This window comes from Centruroides vittatus, unplaced genomic scaffold (assembly GCF_030686945.1).
Source record: "Centruroides vittatus isolate TY-2023 unplaced genomic scaffold, ASM3068694v2 scaffold_373, whole genome shotgun sequence".
Taxonomy (NCBI): Eukaryota; Metazoa; Arthropoda; class Arachnida; order Scorpiones; family Buthidae; genus Centruroides; species Centruroides vittatus.
In genome coordinates, this window is record NW_027122704.1 from 1613878 (window position 1) to 1632184 (window position 18307).

Consider the following 18307-nt stretch of genomic DNA (forward strand, 5'->3'; position numbering starts at 1 on the left):
AATTTGCTAAAATAATAAATCATTTCTGTACATCTTTATCAGTTTTAATTACTGTTTTAAATCTTACTACATTAAAATATCTTACATACGAACATCAAACACGTAGTCAAACCACTAATCAAAATGCGATTTATAAATTTTAATGATAATATTTAAGTTCTTTGTTAATCAATCATATATTAATTTATTGTTGTAGCAGTATTTATCAAAAACATGGAACTAGATATTAAATAAACAATTAATTATTTGTTAGTTGACAGACAAAATTATTAAAATAAACCAATAAAATAGTTTTATCTGAATATCTGCTTTATTTAAAAATATATAATTTATTTACAGATGACATTTACTTTCTTTTCGACTTTTCGATATGTTTTTCTATGAATATATAACGAAAAATTTGTCTTTCTATATATATATAGAAATTGGTTATTCAAGTCCGGAGGCAATAACCGCTATTTCTTCCAATTTTAATGCTATGGAAGTGACAATATCTTATCTTTTCTGTAATAAACAAAACGTGAATTTTTTAAAAATCATTTTTATGATAAAATTTTTATTCTTTAAAAACACTAATTTTAACTTTTTTTCTTAACTGTTGTATTACACAAATATACTTTAAATATAACCTACAAATTTTATTTCTTTTTAAATTACCTTTACCTATTTAATTTTTTTATTATTCAAAGCTTTAATGAAACGGTTTATCAAAGATTTATATAGGCTACATTATATATTATATAAAAATCTATAATCAGTGGCATAACCAGGATAATTATTAATTTCAAAACTTTTTAATAAGACAAATTTTCTTTAAAAATGTAGATTATTTAGATTAATACTGCCCAAATTTTTCGATTGGCCGACCAAATTTCTCACAAGTTAAGTATGCGGGTCATAAATATTTTATACATTTTATAGTTATAAATGATAGAAATAGGCCTAGTTTCGGTATATAAGTAATAAGTCAAATATGTTCGCGGGCCGAATTTCGCCCGACAGTCGGAGTTTTGGCAGGACTGATTTAGAACATTGGCAAAAAAAGATTAGAATATAAAATGCCAATTTTTTGAGGGAGGAAACCTGTTTACTTTCACATTAAATGATGTCTTACGTGTTCTTAATGTGGTTGTACGTTCGTGTTATTGGAATTGGATAAATGCAAATTATATCTATCAGATTTCAAGAAAAGAATTCAGTTAATATTATTTTTATTGCAACTTCCTACAATTATACAGTTCGTGAAGAAAATTCAAGTGTAAATAATTATAAATGTATTCGTATCTTTCTTTGTAATCGTTAAGTAAGGAATAACTGTAAAGTTATTTGCTAAATATTTTGATTCTGCTTCAGGTACAAATATGCTTATATGGCTTTTCTCTAGAAATCGGTATCTAAAAATCAATCACAATATTCGAAGAACATTGCTGCTTTAGGCATATACAATTTAGATTTCTGCCTAGACAAGCACAAATATATTAGTACAGTCGTCGATATTTGTTTATGATCGTTTACCATGATCGATATTTATGCTATTTGTTTATGACTCTTTACCATGATCGATAGAATACTAGAACTTGTACAAAGCAAGTATTGTGTGATACTGTTTTTACATGATATAAATTTTTTTTAAAAGTAACCTTAAAAGTTCACACTTACCTAGGACCACGCTCAATGTAAAAACTATTAGTGGAGAAGAGAGATGACGGTCTTAGAACTACTATAAAATTGTCTAATATCTAGTTTAAACCATCTGGTAACTAATTATTTAATCTATTCGGAATGTTACCTTTAAATAAAGAAATATTACCATAAGTGCTGTACAATATATACGTCTATATAAATACATTATTGATATTGTCAAAAGGTACACATAATATTAAAAAAGCAAAACAAAATTTTGACATTCTCTTTATACTTTTTTCCTAATATTTAAAGTTTAATTTGATATTTAGAAATAACAAAAGAAAGAAAAAGAAACGTAAAATGTGCTCAACTTATTGCATTTATTTATCGGAATTTGATGATTAGGGGCTGTCCATAAATTGCGTAACGCATGTACGGTTTAATGGGTGTGCAGGTAATCGTTGTTACGCATTACAACGGAGTGGGGTGTTTACAGAAACGTTACGTAATGCTAGAGTCTCGATCATTGGGTAACAGAATGATTCACGTTTGTTTTGAAGTGTTGTGTAGATAACTGTCCTATTTATGTTATTACTTTGAACATTATGCGTATAGTTAATTAAATAATGTAATGTTCGATAATCCATACTGTGTGTTATTCCTTAAACAATTAAAGAGGTTGATCAAAAATATGCATTACATAATTTTTAGGGTAGGTATGTGCGACGGGCGTAATTTATGGGGGTTCCCTTAGAAAGTTTTAAAGATTATTTTTACTTTTTATGCACTGTTATATATAACAAGGGGAAAGTATGGCGATCAGTAAAAAAATGACTCCCAGATTTTTTCATTTTTGGACTCAGGAAACCTTTAAACGTCGAGAAATGCAAAAAACATTCGGGGGAGGAAGATTTCCGTACTCGTATGTATGGATGTTAGTGTGTGTATATGCGTATGTGTACGATTTTGTTTACCTTGTTTGAATCTTAATAACTTCCGTGCTTTTAGTCGAGAATTTCTGAAATTTTGCAGGGAGGTTTATATATTAGGAGGATTGATGCTATTAAATTTTGGTGGTTAAAGTCAAGGGGTGGGGAAATAAAGAGGCTCGTGTGTATTTCCAGTAGAGTCGGACTTAATGACGATTTTACTCGATATTACTCGATATTAACATTTATAATTTTTTTTTATAAAACCCACACATACTCTAAAAATTACGCTTTTTGCTATTTTATAACAGTTAAAAATCTAAAAAGATTTTAATTAAAGAAAAATAATTTACTACTAGTTAAATTTTAATAAATGATCCCGACTAGTAGAGTTTTAATAGTGACTTAAACTTTAATAATAAATCTGAAAAGTTTCTCTGTAATAATATGAATAATTCATAGAAAACAAGAGCATTTTATGATCGCATTTAGTAATTAAATTTGCAAAAGATTTTAATTATTAAAATTCAATGCCGGCAGTATCCAAAATTTATATTAAAAATGAAAAATTTTTACTTGTCTTTAATTAAAATCATATTTCTAAAAATATTTTACTTGTATTTTAAATTTACATCATTAATTTATTTTATTTGGACGCTACGACGTTTAAAACAAAATCAACAGAAATTTAATATGTTGTTTACAAGAAGAAAATCATTAGGAAAAAGAGGAAACGTAAGATAACTTACAAAATGGGATGGAGAAATTGCTAGGATTACGATTCTGAAGATTTTTCTATCTCAAAAGATTGAGAAAAATACTTGAACTTGTCACACTCTGACAGAATATATTTATATTTATGTAAATCTGTCATGATGATAACGATATAAAAATAGGAAAAAGTCTTCTGTGTTTTATTTTAATTCTGTAAGCAACGAATTCGTAAATATATTCGATATGTAACAAAAATTCTTCAATTAACTTTCGTGTTAACATGAAATTTTTATAAATAGTCTTTATAAATGCATTATATGAAAAACGATCACTAAATATAGAGTGGAATGTAAATTATATTTACAAAATATACATTGTTTGAAAACAAATAAAAAAAAATAGTCAGGCTACAAGAACAAGGCAATTAAGCACTAGAAGAGTCGATCTTTATTTATTTTTTCCTGCCTGAAACTATATAAAATTATTTTTAAAAGTCCCTCTAGCATTGTGGCTTGTAAAAAACTTAATAATAATAACGAAAACATAATTCAAAATATGCACAATCTTAGGCAAGAAGGAACGGTCGACTTCGCTTGTTTTTCTTTTCCTGTAACATGAAAAGACGTAATAAAAGTTCCAAGTTATCTTTTTGTATTCGTTTTCAAATTATGTATATTTGAAATTAATTTTTCTCCTTGGTTTTTATTGTTAAGAAGTTCTTCCTGTTCTAGCGCCCAAACAGTAGTGTTGAGCTTATTATTTTTACTTTACACTTTTATTATATTATTTTTTTCGAATGGAAATGTCTTCTGTATATTTCGAAATGTTACTATACCAGATTTGGTAGCATTTGAACTGCTATATATCTCTTTAGACGGCATTGAATATGGATACTTGAATACGATCACTCGGTATAACTTTTTATTTTATTAATTGTTTATAAAATTGCGGAAGATACTAATGTAGAATCTTTAACTATTTTAAAATTTCCGTAATTATACGCAAATTTTTAATTAATTCAGTTCTATTCAGTAATTAATTTCTGGATAATCAACGAAATTAATTCCAAAATCAATATTTAAAATTGAAATTCACAAATAATAAAAATAAGAGAAAGAGAAAGGAAAAAAAATGACTATATACATATATATATAAAATTAAATGAAATTGCTCTTCACCATTCCATTTTAAAATGAAGAAAGTTATTATACTTCACTCGTGCAATATATATTTTAGAACGTGATACAACTACAAATAACAGAATTTTCTTACATCTTTCAGTTAAAAAATAAAGTTTAATTAGCATAAAAATGGCATATTTTACTTAAAAAAAGAGAGAAATTTATATATATACTTACTTTTTTCTTAGCACGATGCTGCATGGTAACATTCGCTGTAGTTTTATTGCCGGGTAATTCGCTAATCCAAAGCTTCCATACTATTAAGGTATAAGCAGTTAACATAATCATTATTGGCATGAAAAATAAGCAGACTGTTATAAATAAATAATAAAATTTTTTCGATGGATAATGGGTGACACATTTGTTTAAATCCTCGTCGTAAGTTGTAACGGGAGGCCATTTTTCAGAACATATTTTCTGAACAATATTTTCCCACTAAAAATAAAATATGTTATTTCATTTGAAGAATAACTTAAATTATTATTATTATTACTATTATTATACCTGCAATTCTTTCTGTTCTCTATATATTAAAAATGGTACTGCTGAAGCCATAGACACTATCCATATTGTGGTGATTACAAAACTGGTGCGTTGTTTGGTAATACGTGTGTGAAGAGGAAAAATAATAGCTACAAATCTATCACAAGCAATGGCTGATAATGTCAATACACTCGATGCTAGGCTGGTCACTGAAAATATAAGTAGATATCTTTCAATTTATAAGAATAACTTTATTTTCTCAAATTTTGATAGCCCACCAGTAGATGAAACCCATTAAACCAGTAGTTGGTTTTCAATGGGATGGCCACGCGGGGTTTTCCGTGTTTTTTCACCTGTCTAACACCTCAATAGGAACCAGTTTCTGAAAGAAAATCCTCTAGGGATGAAACCTCTTGGCAAACCGCTCTTGTTGTCTGGCTTTATTCCATCAATTCGGTCCAATTTTGATAAACAGTTAATAGTAATATAAGATATGAAAAATGATGTTATATTGAAATAAACAAACGTTTACATAATTTTCCTGCAATCATTTAACCATTGTTATGGTATTAAAGAAGATAGACTTGAATAAAGGATGTTAGATAACAATGGATTTTCCTGTTTGATGATCACTGCCAAGTGCTCTATTGGATATAAAATTGAATCCTGTTTGAGGTCTTTACTGCAAACAAAACATTTGTTGTTTTTATCGAATATAACTTATTTTTGTATGCTATTTTATATAAAGAATTACGAGATGTATAAAAGAATACATTACAAGAAAAACAACAATTACGAAGGTCTATAATATTTTCATATTTTATCTTTAATACTTTACATAATGGTGAAACATTTAGAAATTTTTATATTTTTCACCACCTTAATTGGCATGAAACGTAAAGATTGTGTTTATGTTTAATTCTTTACGTTTAATTTAATGTAATAATTTCTTATTTTGAATATAAATTTGCAATAACAAAAATAAATTATTAAGTTAAACAAAACATTTAATTTTATAAAAGAATCAGTCGTGTAATTAGTACATTTAATTACTTCAAATGGAAACAATTGGATAATTTAAAAAGGGGGTGGTTATCTTCGATAAAATGACACATCTTATCTAATTTAAAAGTTTAAAAATATAGAAAAATTTGTCTAATTTTAAATAGATTAAAAAACTTTTTAGGAGTTGTGCAGATTAAATTATTTATCGCATTGCTATTAAACGAAAAAGTGAAAATATAGTAGAAAAAAAAGTACTTTCTTATAGACTTTCTAATTTCTCGAGAGAATTATTTATAAAATCAATATTATTAAGTCGTTTTCTAATTTCAGAATGAGGAAAGTTTATTTTACTTTTTCCTCTAAGCTCACTCTATCAAATTTTATTTAACATATCAAAGTATACTTAAGAAAAAATTAAAATTTAGGTCACAATGTCGGGCTACAATTTTTAACAATATTTTAAATAACTTTTAAATTTAAAATATATGCTCTCCACCTCAAATCAGTAATCTTGCCCCTGTAAATCATACTTTTCCGTTAGCAATAGAATCATGCCGGTCATCTATCTAATTCCTTTCAGAGGAAATTTTTATTAAATTAAGGAAATTAGAATTGGTTTTTGATGTTTTATTCCTGCCACGATATATAAAGCTTGAATTTAATAGCTGTTTAGAAACACAAAACCACCATTAATATATAATTTTTACATTATAATACTATGCCTTGCGTGCTGATATCAATATATTTATATAAATATCAATTGAATCGACTAATTTCGGCAACCATTTACTATCTTCTAAAGAGGAAAAAAGTTTTTACACGACTATCTTTATTGAAAAAGTATATTCTGAGCTCAAATATTTTGATTAAATTTTTCATCATGAGAGCTGTCTAATTTCTGTTGTTAAAGGAACGCGATGTCCGTTTTTTTTGCATATTTGCATATTTTCTCAGAGATTTGCGAAAGTTAAGAAAGTTCTGCTTTATAAAATCGATCGTACTAGCAGATATATTAATGAGAGTTTATTTTACAGCTTCCTCTATAATTCTTGACACGAGAACTTCTCAATGAAGAAAACAATAGTTCATTAAGACATTTGTATCTTTGACAAAATAAGATAAGCCTATTATTCAGTTTATTATGACGATATATTTCATTTTTTGAGGGATGCAATTAACTCGGCTACTAAATTTAATTTATTATTAGTATATATACAAGTCATTTGTTTTGTGAATCAGAAATCTTTAAAATTAAGCAGTGTTTTATTGAGTTTAATATAATCAACATCACATTCATTTAATAAATAAATTTGTTTAATGTTCATTTTAACTTTTCTTGAACCATAGCTGTATCTAATAGTATTTCTTCTAAACAATTTATAATACAAGTGGGCATTTTTCGTCTCCAATCAACATAAAGAGAAAGAAAAAAGTTTTTGAGAAATCGAAGATCAAAAAAATATTGGACGTTCGCAAAGACGTTATAACAATTGGCAAACAAAAAGATTTTCATATAATTAAAACTGCATAAGGATATCCCTTTGAAGAAGCATTGTCTTTACGACATACAACTCATATTCTGTCGTCTCTAGTGAGAAATTTTATATACAATAAGAAATTAGCATATATATAGTAAAGTAACACAGAGCCAAAAGAAATAGAAACCATTGTATATAAGGATGTATCCATTATAGAACGTTACTGAGCCAATGTTTACACAACATTTAACTTAATTTTTCATAATTTTCTTTGGACCTCTTGACGATTCTTTTGTTTGTTAAAGTTTAATGTGGTTAGAAAGTTTAAAAACTTTTCTGACACAGATACAAAATTTTTCTCATTGCTTCAATTCATTAGTCACAGAAATCCAACAGTTATTGTAGTGAATGAAGAAAAATGACAAGAAATTCTTATACATCAAGAAAAAATTCGAAAGAAAACTGAATAATAGAAAATATTAAAATTAATGATTGAAGCTATAAATAAATAACTGCAACCGTAAAATAAATGAAAATGTAATAATAAACACAAACTCGTTAGATGAAATTATTAATATGCTATTTATATTTCAGGAGACAAGTCTAACTAATTTTCGATAGAATTTCGTTTCGTGTAAAAAATTTTTTATGTAAGTATACTGGAAAAATATATATATATAATTCTCTCTTGTCTTCAATTTAGACCGTCTTCTGACTGTATATTTGGGTTATTTAGCAATAAAAATTAATTGAAACTAATTAGAGATGAATTGTTTTAGAAATGATTAGTCTTATTGAAAAAATAAAAGAAAATGAAATATTTACTGTATAATTACTATTTGTATTCTTCTTTTCCTTTATTATTTGTTATAGATAATGATTATTTTATATAACTTTATTTTTTCTTTTGCTTTCGAATTACTTAGTCATTTGGCTTTATGTCAAAGTTTCTATTTTATTTTTAACGTATAAAACAAACAATTTTCTAATATTCGAAAACATTATTTTTTGTTTTTTGGAAATATTTCAGAATTTTTATTAAATAATCAAATATAATTTCATCTTTTCTCTTGAGATTTATTCTGTTATTCGGATAATTTTTAAACATATAGTTGCTTGTGTAGTTCTTTTTTGGGCTGAAATTTGAAAAAAATATAGGTCTATAAATTCCACAGTCGTCTGTCTGTCTGTCTTTGCTTAATCTCGAACGGAGTTATATAGTTAAAATCCGAGACCAGATAAGGAAACCTCAGGGGCCCCAATTAACTGTATTCAAACTTCCGATGCCAACGGAAAGTCACGTTATTTCAATTCAAAACTTTCCCTGAAAACAGTTAATAGGTGACCTGCACGACTCTATTGTTAAAGGAAAAGTATGATGTACAGGGGCAAGCCACTGCTAATTTGAGGTGGAGAGCATATATTTTAAATGAAATAAATTAAAAATGTGATTAAAAATTGCAGCCCGGCATTGTGACGATGTCACAATAAATAATTGTTTGTTTTTTAAAACTCTTCGCCCAGTGGACACTAAGTAAGAAGTTCGTTTCTCCATGCCCATCATGGGTTCGGCTAGGCTCATAAATGGAGGTGCCTAGATGATAAGGAATGGAATCCACCCATAAAAAATCCTAATAAGTTGCTCGCTCGATTAGTTTTTATTTATTTTATATATTTATAAAAGTTTTTATTAAAATTTTACATATTCATATACAACCCTTTTCTGATGGATTTAAATAAATATTTCTATAAACTGTTTATTTTATTTCTTTATTTTTAAAAACATACAAGTTATTATTACATATTAAATATATTTTAAAAAATTCTGTAGTCTTTAATAATAACTTTTTATGATAGAAGAGAAAGATAAACTATCATTCATTAATTAATTTATTCCCAAGAAATAATATAAAGCCTTACAAGTGGGGCTTAATTCTTCCTTGAAAGTTGATACAACGAAAATTATCTCCGTTAAATCGAATTATAAATAAAGAATTTACTGATTAATTCATTCATATATTATAAAAATAAAAATTATTAACCGATTTATGTCCGCTTCACGATATCGTTGAGGAAATCGATATGGGATTAACTCCATTATTGATTTGGCATTAGGTTACTTCCCTTGTTGGATTATCGATCGATTCCTCTTACTCCATGTTAACTTCGCATGAGAAAAACATAATCGGGATTAACGACAAGATCGAGATAAACGTTAGTGAACTAAATATAATGATTATTGAATAAATGATTTATAACTATCGTTATTTTGAAGTTCTCTGTTATAATAAATAATTATCATTTTTAATATTTCGAACACGTACATAAACATGTCAAATTTAGTCAAGTACATTAATATTTTAATTTACTTTTTATGACTTAATAGAAAACATTTCAGTAAAGTTCTTTGTGACTTTCTCTTTAGTTTATATTGGATATTTTAATGGTAATATATAGATTATTAAAAAGACAATTTCAATTGTCCTCTAGACCAAATATATAAAGATACAAAATGATTAGAATTTAAGTTAAAATGGCGAAAATTTTCTCTATACGAAATCTCCAATCTCTTGTTATTTTAATTAATTCTTCTTTGTATATTTTGGAATGGATTATTATGTATACCAACTATTTTAATTTATCTTACAATTTTATAAGCCACACAAGAATGCATTAAAAACTTCATAACATTCTCGATATATAATTAAATTATAAGTTTTAATTTTTTTTCCCCTCTTATTTCGCGTATCAACTTAAAAGATAATCATTACAGTCATAAAAATTATTCAATTTAAGTTTTATTACACTTATATTACATACTTCACACGTTCTAGTTTTTGTTTTATTGAAAAAATAAAATAAAAATGAACACACCATAGCATTATATTATCATTAAATGAGCTTTCCAGTCCATAAAACAAGTGAAAAATTTGGAGTTTTTTTGAACAAATCATGTTACCCAATTTTCTTTTATGTTTAAAGCCACGATTTCGTCATTATACTTCAAAATAATAAGTTAAAAATTTAATTGACGAATAACATTGAAACTATATAAGGACGACGAAAAGATTTATAACTTATTAAGTTATTAAACAAAAAATTGAAATTTTAAATATGGGCTTCAATTATTTAACTTTTTAACATTATATAAATTGCAATTGACGTTTTATAAAATCTCAACTTTCTGCAGAACTTTATACTTTAATTTAATATAAAATAAATTAAAACTTTAGTATTTAAAAATAACAAAACTACCTTGAAGTAATTTGTATTCTGTAAGTTCTTTGTAACAATAAATAACATCTAAGACTTTGTCGACAGCACAGGATGCTATTTAAAGATGGGGGGAAACCCTTTAACATCTTCTATCTTTTCATAACTTTTATAGATGAAGAAATAAAAATTCTAAACATGCTTATTTTGACTTTAGAATTATAAGTAGAAGAACGTTAACAGATATGAAATATCTCTTTAAATAAATTAAGCAACTTGAATAATTTTTTAAAAATATTTTTGTAACGATAAAAGGTAGAACAAAAAGTGAATTTTGGCCTAATTTAATAATGTTAAGTGAACCTTTATCAAAAGAAAAATATCATTATTGTTAAAGGCAAATGTTATAATAACAGTAGAATTTGATAAAATATATAAATATTATTCAGAATGATTAAAAGATTTTTATTTCATTTAAACTACAATTGTTTTTTATTACTGTCAAAACAAAAATCAAATTGTTATTATTAAAGAAGCTTCTAAAAGTTAAAGAAGTAAAATTATTAATAAAAGGATTATTTAATTTTACATGAACTTCTCTAACTTCCAAAAAAAGCTTTGAATATTTATATACTGAATTTTTAAAAAATGTATAATGTAATTTATATAAAAGAATAATTTGTAGAAAAGTTTTTAGCAGCAATTAAAAATTGTCTAAGGATGAAAGCACAGAAATCAACTGTTATTCGATTTAATAAATGTTATTAAATTTATTTTAAAAGTTTTAATGATTGTCGGTACAAAAAAAAGCATTACCAGTAATTTTGTAAAAATTTTATTTTTACAAAATTACTGGTAATGCTTTCACAAGCATGAATTTCCCTAAATTTAAAATAAAATAAAATAAAATAAAAACAATAAAAACACAATAATTACAAATTAAAATATAGACATTATTTATAAAGTTGATATATTTGTAAAACTGAAAATGAAGTGTGTCCCCGAATTTTTCCATATTACAGGTGGAATCTAAGATATATAAAGTATATTGAACCCTCCAGAGGTTACGCTAAAAATAACGAACGAGGAAACCGGGGGATTCCCCCAAAAATTCCCGAAGATAAATGTCTAATGACAGCACTATACAAGGGGCCCAATTCAAATTTGTCCGGATACAAAGAGCTATAACCTGCCACTGTCTGAAGAGGGAAAATTTATACGGGCAGGAAAAACTAAATAATTTTCTAAGTATAAAACTATGCGAATAAATAATTTCATTTGTACCGATTTTTCATTTTAATCTTAAAAGTATAAAAGGAGAAAGTAGTCGTTAAGCCACGCATGAAAAGATGCATTAATATCAAACTCATTATGTAAAATATCCAATAATAAACTTATTATACCTGAACCAAGTGAGATAAATCGAGCTAGATTATATAAAAATGATAGATTATTTTTACTCGTAAAATTCCAAATAATTGTGGATTGAGTAATTACTCACTAATTTTAGAATCGGTTTCAGAATACGGATTTATCATCCTACACTTGATGCTGTTTAATGTTTATAAATAATAGTCTATTTACAATATTCATATGAAAATTTAATTTTGTCTTTAACCACTCCACTTAAAATATCTTTGCAAGACGTTCGTTCCATAAAAAAATAAATGCTCTTATCTCCCGTATATATTATACAATTCTTTTGATTTTTATGTCTTTACCGAAAGTTGGTTTACCTCTTTGACTTATATCGTTAATTTTATTTCTTTATTGGGTTATTCACATATATGTTTAGAACACATTAATCAAAGAGGTGGTGGAATACTTGTTATCTTCCCCCCGTCAATACAAGCCTATAAAGTTTTTGAATATATTGATTCCATTTATTTTATCCACTGTCTATGCACCTCACCCTAAGATAATCTCTACATATCAAATTTTTCACCGTTTTTTTATTTACTTTTATTATTCCTTCTGGTTTTAAATTCGTAAAATGCGGCGATTTTAATTTAACTAATGTTTACTGGAGTTCCTCGTGTCCATTTTATAGCATTTTGGATTCTGCTGAAATTTATTTTTTTAATTTAACCCAGATAGGAATTCCCTCTTGATGGAAAAGAAACTATCTCTTGGTTTTCATTAGTAATTCCCGTGTTACCGCCTACCCGACTAATGGATTTCTGTCCGACCACATATCTATTTGCCTTGAAGTTTCTCCCTATTTAAATTCTGGTAAAACGAAGTGTTTTCTTAATATTCCTTTATGGTTCCAAATTAACTGGAGAAAGTTGCCACCCAACTCTGTTCCATGAATTGGTCTTACTTTGATTTTAACCATATCAGTATTAATGCAAAGTCTGACATTACTTATAATTTTTTTTTCTACTATACATAATTATTTGCAATTCCGTAAAATCGATATTTCAGCACAAAAGTGGTTTACTTATTATCTATAAAAACTACGTAATGTACTTCGAAAACACTGGAACAAATGGAGAAAATCTGGTAACCTCGCGATCTTTATCTACACCATATCATCCGAAAAAGTATTACCGTGAAGGCCATACTTCTTTCCAAAACTATTTTAATAAGGTTAGTCCTTTTCGTCCGATCCTCGCACTTTTTGCTCTTTTATACCCAATTTTTCCAAACGATTATCAAGTAAATTACTTCTTGTTCAGGACCATGTTGTTTATAATGTATACAATAATTTTTTTAAAAAATTTACCGCAATACTTCCTAATGCCATATTTTCTCCATTATCCCCTTACTTCTATTCATATAAGCTTGCCTTTTTCTTTAACGAAGTTCTTAATGCCATAGATACCTTAAACAATTCTTATAACAGCCCTGATCTAATTTCGTCAATCTTTTTTATAAGTTCTTAAAACCAATATCTGCTGTTGTTCTTTCCAGATTTTTTACCATATTTGTTCAAAATAGTTTTGTCCCTAAATAATGGCTCTCTTCAAACATTATAGCTATACCTAAAAGAAGACAAAAAATTCTTTTCGTCCCATTTCCATTTCATCTGCCATGTTGAATGTTTCCGAAATTTGTTTAACCCGTAGAATTTATTCAACAATTTTGTCTAAATTAATACTGTGGCCTACAGCATCATTCCATCACCACCAATCTTTTGGAAATATTAATTAGTCCTTATAATTTTGAAAGTAAGCGATCTGTTTTTATAATCTATATAGATATTAGCCAAGCCTTCGATTCTGTATTTACCAAACTTCTCTTCTCTCAATACTCAGAGATTAATTTGAAATTGATCCTACTTTTCAATCCTGGCTTAATAATTACTACTTCCTCTGCACCTGTAAAATTACATTTGACAATTTTGAATTTTTTGATTTCCTTCTCTTATGCGGAGTACAGAAAGAATCCACCTTAAGCAGCCTATTTTTTTCTGCTTATTCAAACAATATATTGCTTGGTCACATTATTTTGCCTATATTATCCTATTCTGACGATATTAAATTGATTAACCACGACCCTCATATCCTTTAGTCTGATCCACTCCGTTTATTTTCTCTTTTAAGAAAAGCTAACCTAAAAATTAATTTACGAAAAACTGTGTTGTCATGTGTTTTTCACTCATTCGTAATCTTCGGTTGCCCACATTCTATATTTACAATATTCCCATAAAATAGGTTAATTCTTATAATGAATTGTCATCACCTCTCACTAATATCACTAATAGGCTCCTCAAACCGTTCTTCTTTTAGGAGCGTATTAGGAAGGTAAAGTGTGTTAGTGAGAGGTGTATATGTAAATACTGGAGTGTTCCTACAGAAAAAAAAAGGATATTTTAATCCCGAAATGTATAGCGAATAAAACTTTACTTTAGCCCACTGAACTTTATCCTCTGGTTTAAACAGACTTGGTTATAAGACAAATTCTTTGATATTCTTAATTGAAACACCTGTAGGCTTCCTTCATTTTTGCCTAATTTATATGTAAACGAAATTTAAATTATAGCAAGTTTAGTATATAAATTATTTTAAAAAATTCACCGAAGTAATTAATCAAATTGTAGTTTAATTATATTATCGTATTTTAATTTCTTATTTCTAATGCCATCTAAAAGAGAAGATTATAAAGACTTAAAGATTATCTATCGCGTACGAATATTTGAACAGTGATATTAATATACAAAGAAAAACAAACATATTGTTAAAATATCATCCATCATCTCTCGGTGATTCTTTAATCATTTTTTGATTTGTTTTAAAAATTTAAATTAGTTTATGAACTTCTCACGCGGTTCTTAATATATTCACGAAGTAAAAGAAAATAAAGTCTACACAGGGTAAGTCAGAAGTCCCTTACATCATTTTCATTCCAAAAGTATAGAAGATATATTAATTTTGTTAATGTAATTACATTGGAAATCCTAAATGGAGAATGGATAAAACCTTAAAACAATCACTTTTACTCCTCACGAATTTAAAGTTCGTTTTTAAAAGGATTAATACCTCGAACATCTGTTCACACAATATTGATTAAGAATCCAGAAAATGGTTTTAGACTAATTAAATGGCGCTTTTTAACTTTTTTATTGGAGCTATTACGTTACCTCTGCTCTGTTAAAAAGTTACGTTTAAGATCATTTTCAAGATTAAAACAGATAACGTTCTATTCGCTGACTTCCTACGTAACTGCATTAACAAAATTAATATATCTTCTATACTTTTGAAATGAAAAAGGATGCAATGGACTCTTAACTTACTCTGCATGCTTCAGTATTTGCATCTTATGTGACATGTTTTAATTTAAATAAATAAAGCGTGCAAATTTTGTGGTTTCCAATATAATATAAGGAACATAAAATAACTTAGTAGAATACTGAATGTACAGCACAATAATGCTTAGAGCATGGTCTTCGGTGATTTTCTTGAAAAATATATTACTTCAATGATAATTTCAGGATCAATCATGGCTACAGGAATATTTTCTCCTTGAATATTTTTAAAAAGTCATATAATAAGTGTTTTAGTTAGGTTATAAAATCACATATTTATTTAATTATATATTTTTGTTATTACTTATTTACTACGATATTATACTTTTACTATTGTTTATAACATTAATATAAATGAAATAACTTCTGCCTATTATTTGTATTATTTTACGTTATTTTTCTTTGAAAAACAAACGGATTTATTCTTTAAAGACGATTATAAACTAAAATTATAGCAATAGAGTAAAGTCTAGTGATTGTAAATAATAAAAATTGCAATTCTCGAAAAGAGGAATAAAGTTTTTCCAGATAAAATAATCATTCTTTTCATAATAAAAAAAAAATAATTTTACGCTTCAAAAATGAATAAATAATAAATTACTAACACTCTGAAATTACTTTATTAAGAAATAATTTATTAAAGTAAATTAATTATATTTTAATTAAACAGAAACTTTTGATTGCAGTCTGCTGCATCGAGATATGAAGGAGTAATATTAACAATCTAAATCATGATTTCTTGGCAGATAAAGTTAAAAATTGGAATCGAAATCCTAGGAAAATAGACAATTTTTTACACATTTAATTGCACTGTCAGGTAGGAGTTCGAACTTGCGATGATTCATTGTATAACTTGATAAACTAGTGTGATTTAAAGTGCATAATTAATTTAAATTATGCACTTAAATAGCACTTAAATATCTACCAAAACAAAATAAAATAAGAAAATTTGGATATTTATTAGTATAGTTTTATAAATAAAATTTATAACCTTAGCGTTATAGATCTACACGTTAATTTATCCTATAAATACATAAATTTACCACACACACTGCATACTTAATTACACACAATAAGCTGTAATCGTTTTGTTTCATTTTCGAAAAGATAATGAATTAACTGAACTTCGTTTTTTACACTCATATAAAAAAAAAGCCATTTGTAAATTAACTTCGTTTTGTTTTCACTTTACACTCTTAATCTTTTATTTCCTGCTTACAGCATTACGTAAATAAATCATAATAGTAATCGATAATAAGTCTTAATTATCGTATTATATTCTAAAGAAAGGGTGTAATAAGTTCTGAAATGCAAGAATTTCAAGTAATGAAACTTGAAATTCTTACATTTCAGAGTTCATTTCACAGGAAGCCATTATTGATACAAGTTATTTAACTATAAAAGTCATTTCTGTACTTATATAACTAATAGTAAAACAATTTGCATTATGTATACAAATAAAATCGCACATTATTTACATGAGGTGAAGGTTTCCAGTGAGTATCAGTTTGTAAAACCGACAAGTTCTTTCGTAATAATTCAGATATTATATCTACGAACATATTCACGCGTGAAAATGACAGTGAATTCTCTATTCATTAGGTAAAAAAGAAGAATTTTTTTAAATCTTGAAACAGTTTTACATGTTAAAACTAGATACTTTATATACAAACTTGATCAATGTGTAATTTTAATACAAACTACACGCTGTTAAACGATTGTTAATAGGGTATTTTGTCTTATACGATATGATTATCTGAGAAGATATAGTGGTAATGAATATAATCAGCACATTATCTGAATATAATGATTTATCTCTATATATTTGGTAATTATTAGAATCACAAAATTCAATATGCTTTGCATTAGATTCGAAGCATCTCATTACAGTAACAGTTACTTGGATAGCGTGCGCTCTTTATGCAGTTTTTCTAGTTAATAAGATCGTAAATTATATTACAATTTTATGTCCTTCTTCTTTCTCTTTTATTTTTTATTTTTTTATTTTATTTCTTCAAGTTTAAGTCAAAGCGCCGAGTTGTATCAAGTTGTATCTATTCACTTGAAGAATCACATTGGAAAAATCGTAAATAGGAACATAAATCATTGAAATCAAATTTATAGAGTTATTATAAGTGTAAAAAGAGTCAAAAATATAGAAAACAGGTCTTGTTTTAGTTCTACGAAGTAAAGAACAGCCGAAAAAAAGCGAATATCTTGTGTCTCCTGATAATGAAACTCATCACTTAACACAGAGAAACAGCACTTAAACAAATTAATGCGACTTTCTTTGCAAACAAGTACAATGTATATTTATTTTTTGGTACAGATTGGTTAATTTAAGTTAGTAAATAAATAAGCGAGGTTCCTGTAAGCGATTCAAAACATATTCGTTTGTTTGACGATCTTTAAAACAACGTTACGGCCAGTGCCGTAACTAGACAGGTTCACCCGCACAGGGCCCACTTGAAAGGGGGCCCAAAATGCATGTATTTGTTTTATTAATTTCGCAAACCTGATTAGTTAAGGGGCCTAAATGCAAATTCTTGCGCAGGGCACAGGAATGGCTAGTTAGGGCCCATCTCGAGTTATTGGCGGCAACATTCTATGAAGAGGGAATTGCAAACCTCGTCCACATATATGACAAATGCCTCAATCTTCACGGTGATTATGTCGAAAAGTAACCATGTTTGTACCTAACTTTTGGTAATAAATTCATTTTGTTATTTACACTTGTCTTTTTTTTATGGACCATCGGAGCTTGAAAAAACAGCTTACGTAAAATTGTAGTGATACTATCTGTTACAATATTTTATTTTAAAAACTTTTTATATTATTAATTATTATAAAATGACAAAAAAGACTTAATTTTGAGGGTACAAATGTATTTTATTTTTTAAAAAATTGTAACGACCCTACTCGACATAT

At 26.9% G+C, this 18307-nt stretch overlaps 1 protein-coding gene across 1 annotated transcript in view; it reads right to left on the reverse strand.

Annotated features, from left to right (window-relative positions):
* Nucleotides 1-18307, reverse strand: part of LOC136988636 (QRFP-like peptide receptor) — a 123812-nt gene that overhangs the window by 43858 nt on the left and 61647 nt on the right. Inside the window, exons 2-3 of the mRNA XM_067286548.1 lie at nucleotides 4955-5142; nucleotides 4628-4885 (exon numbers count right to left, since the gene is read on the reverse strand). Coding sequence (XP_067142649.1) covers nucleotides 4628-4885; nucleotides 4955-5142 — 446 coding nt within the window. The remainder of the gene's footprint in view (nucleotides 1-4627; nucleotides 4886-4954; nucleotides 5143-18307) is intronic.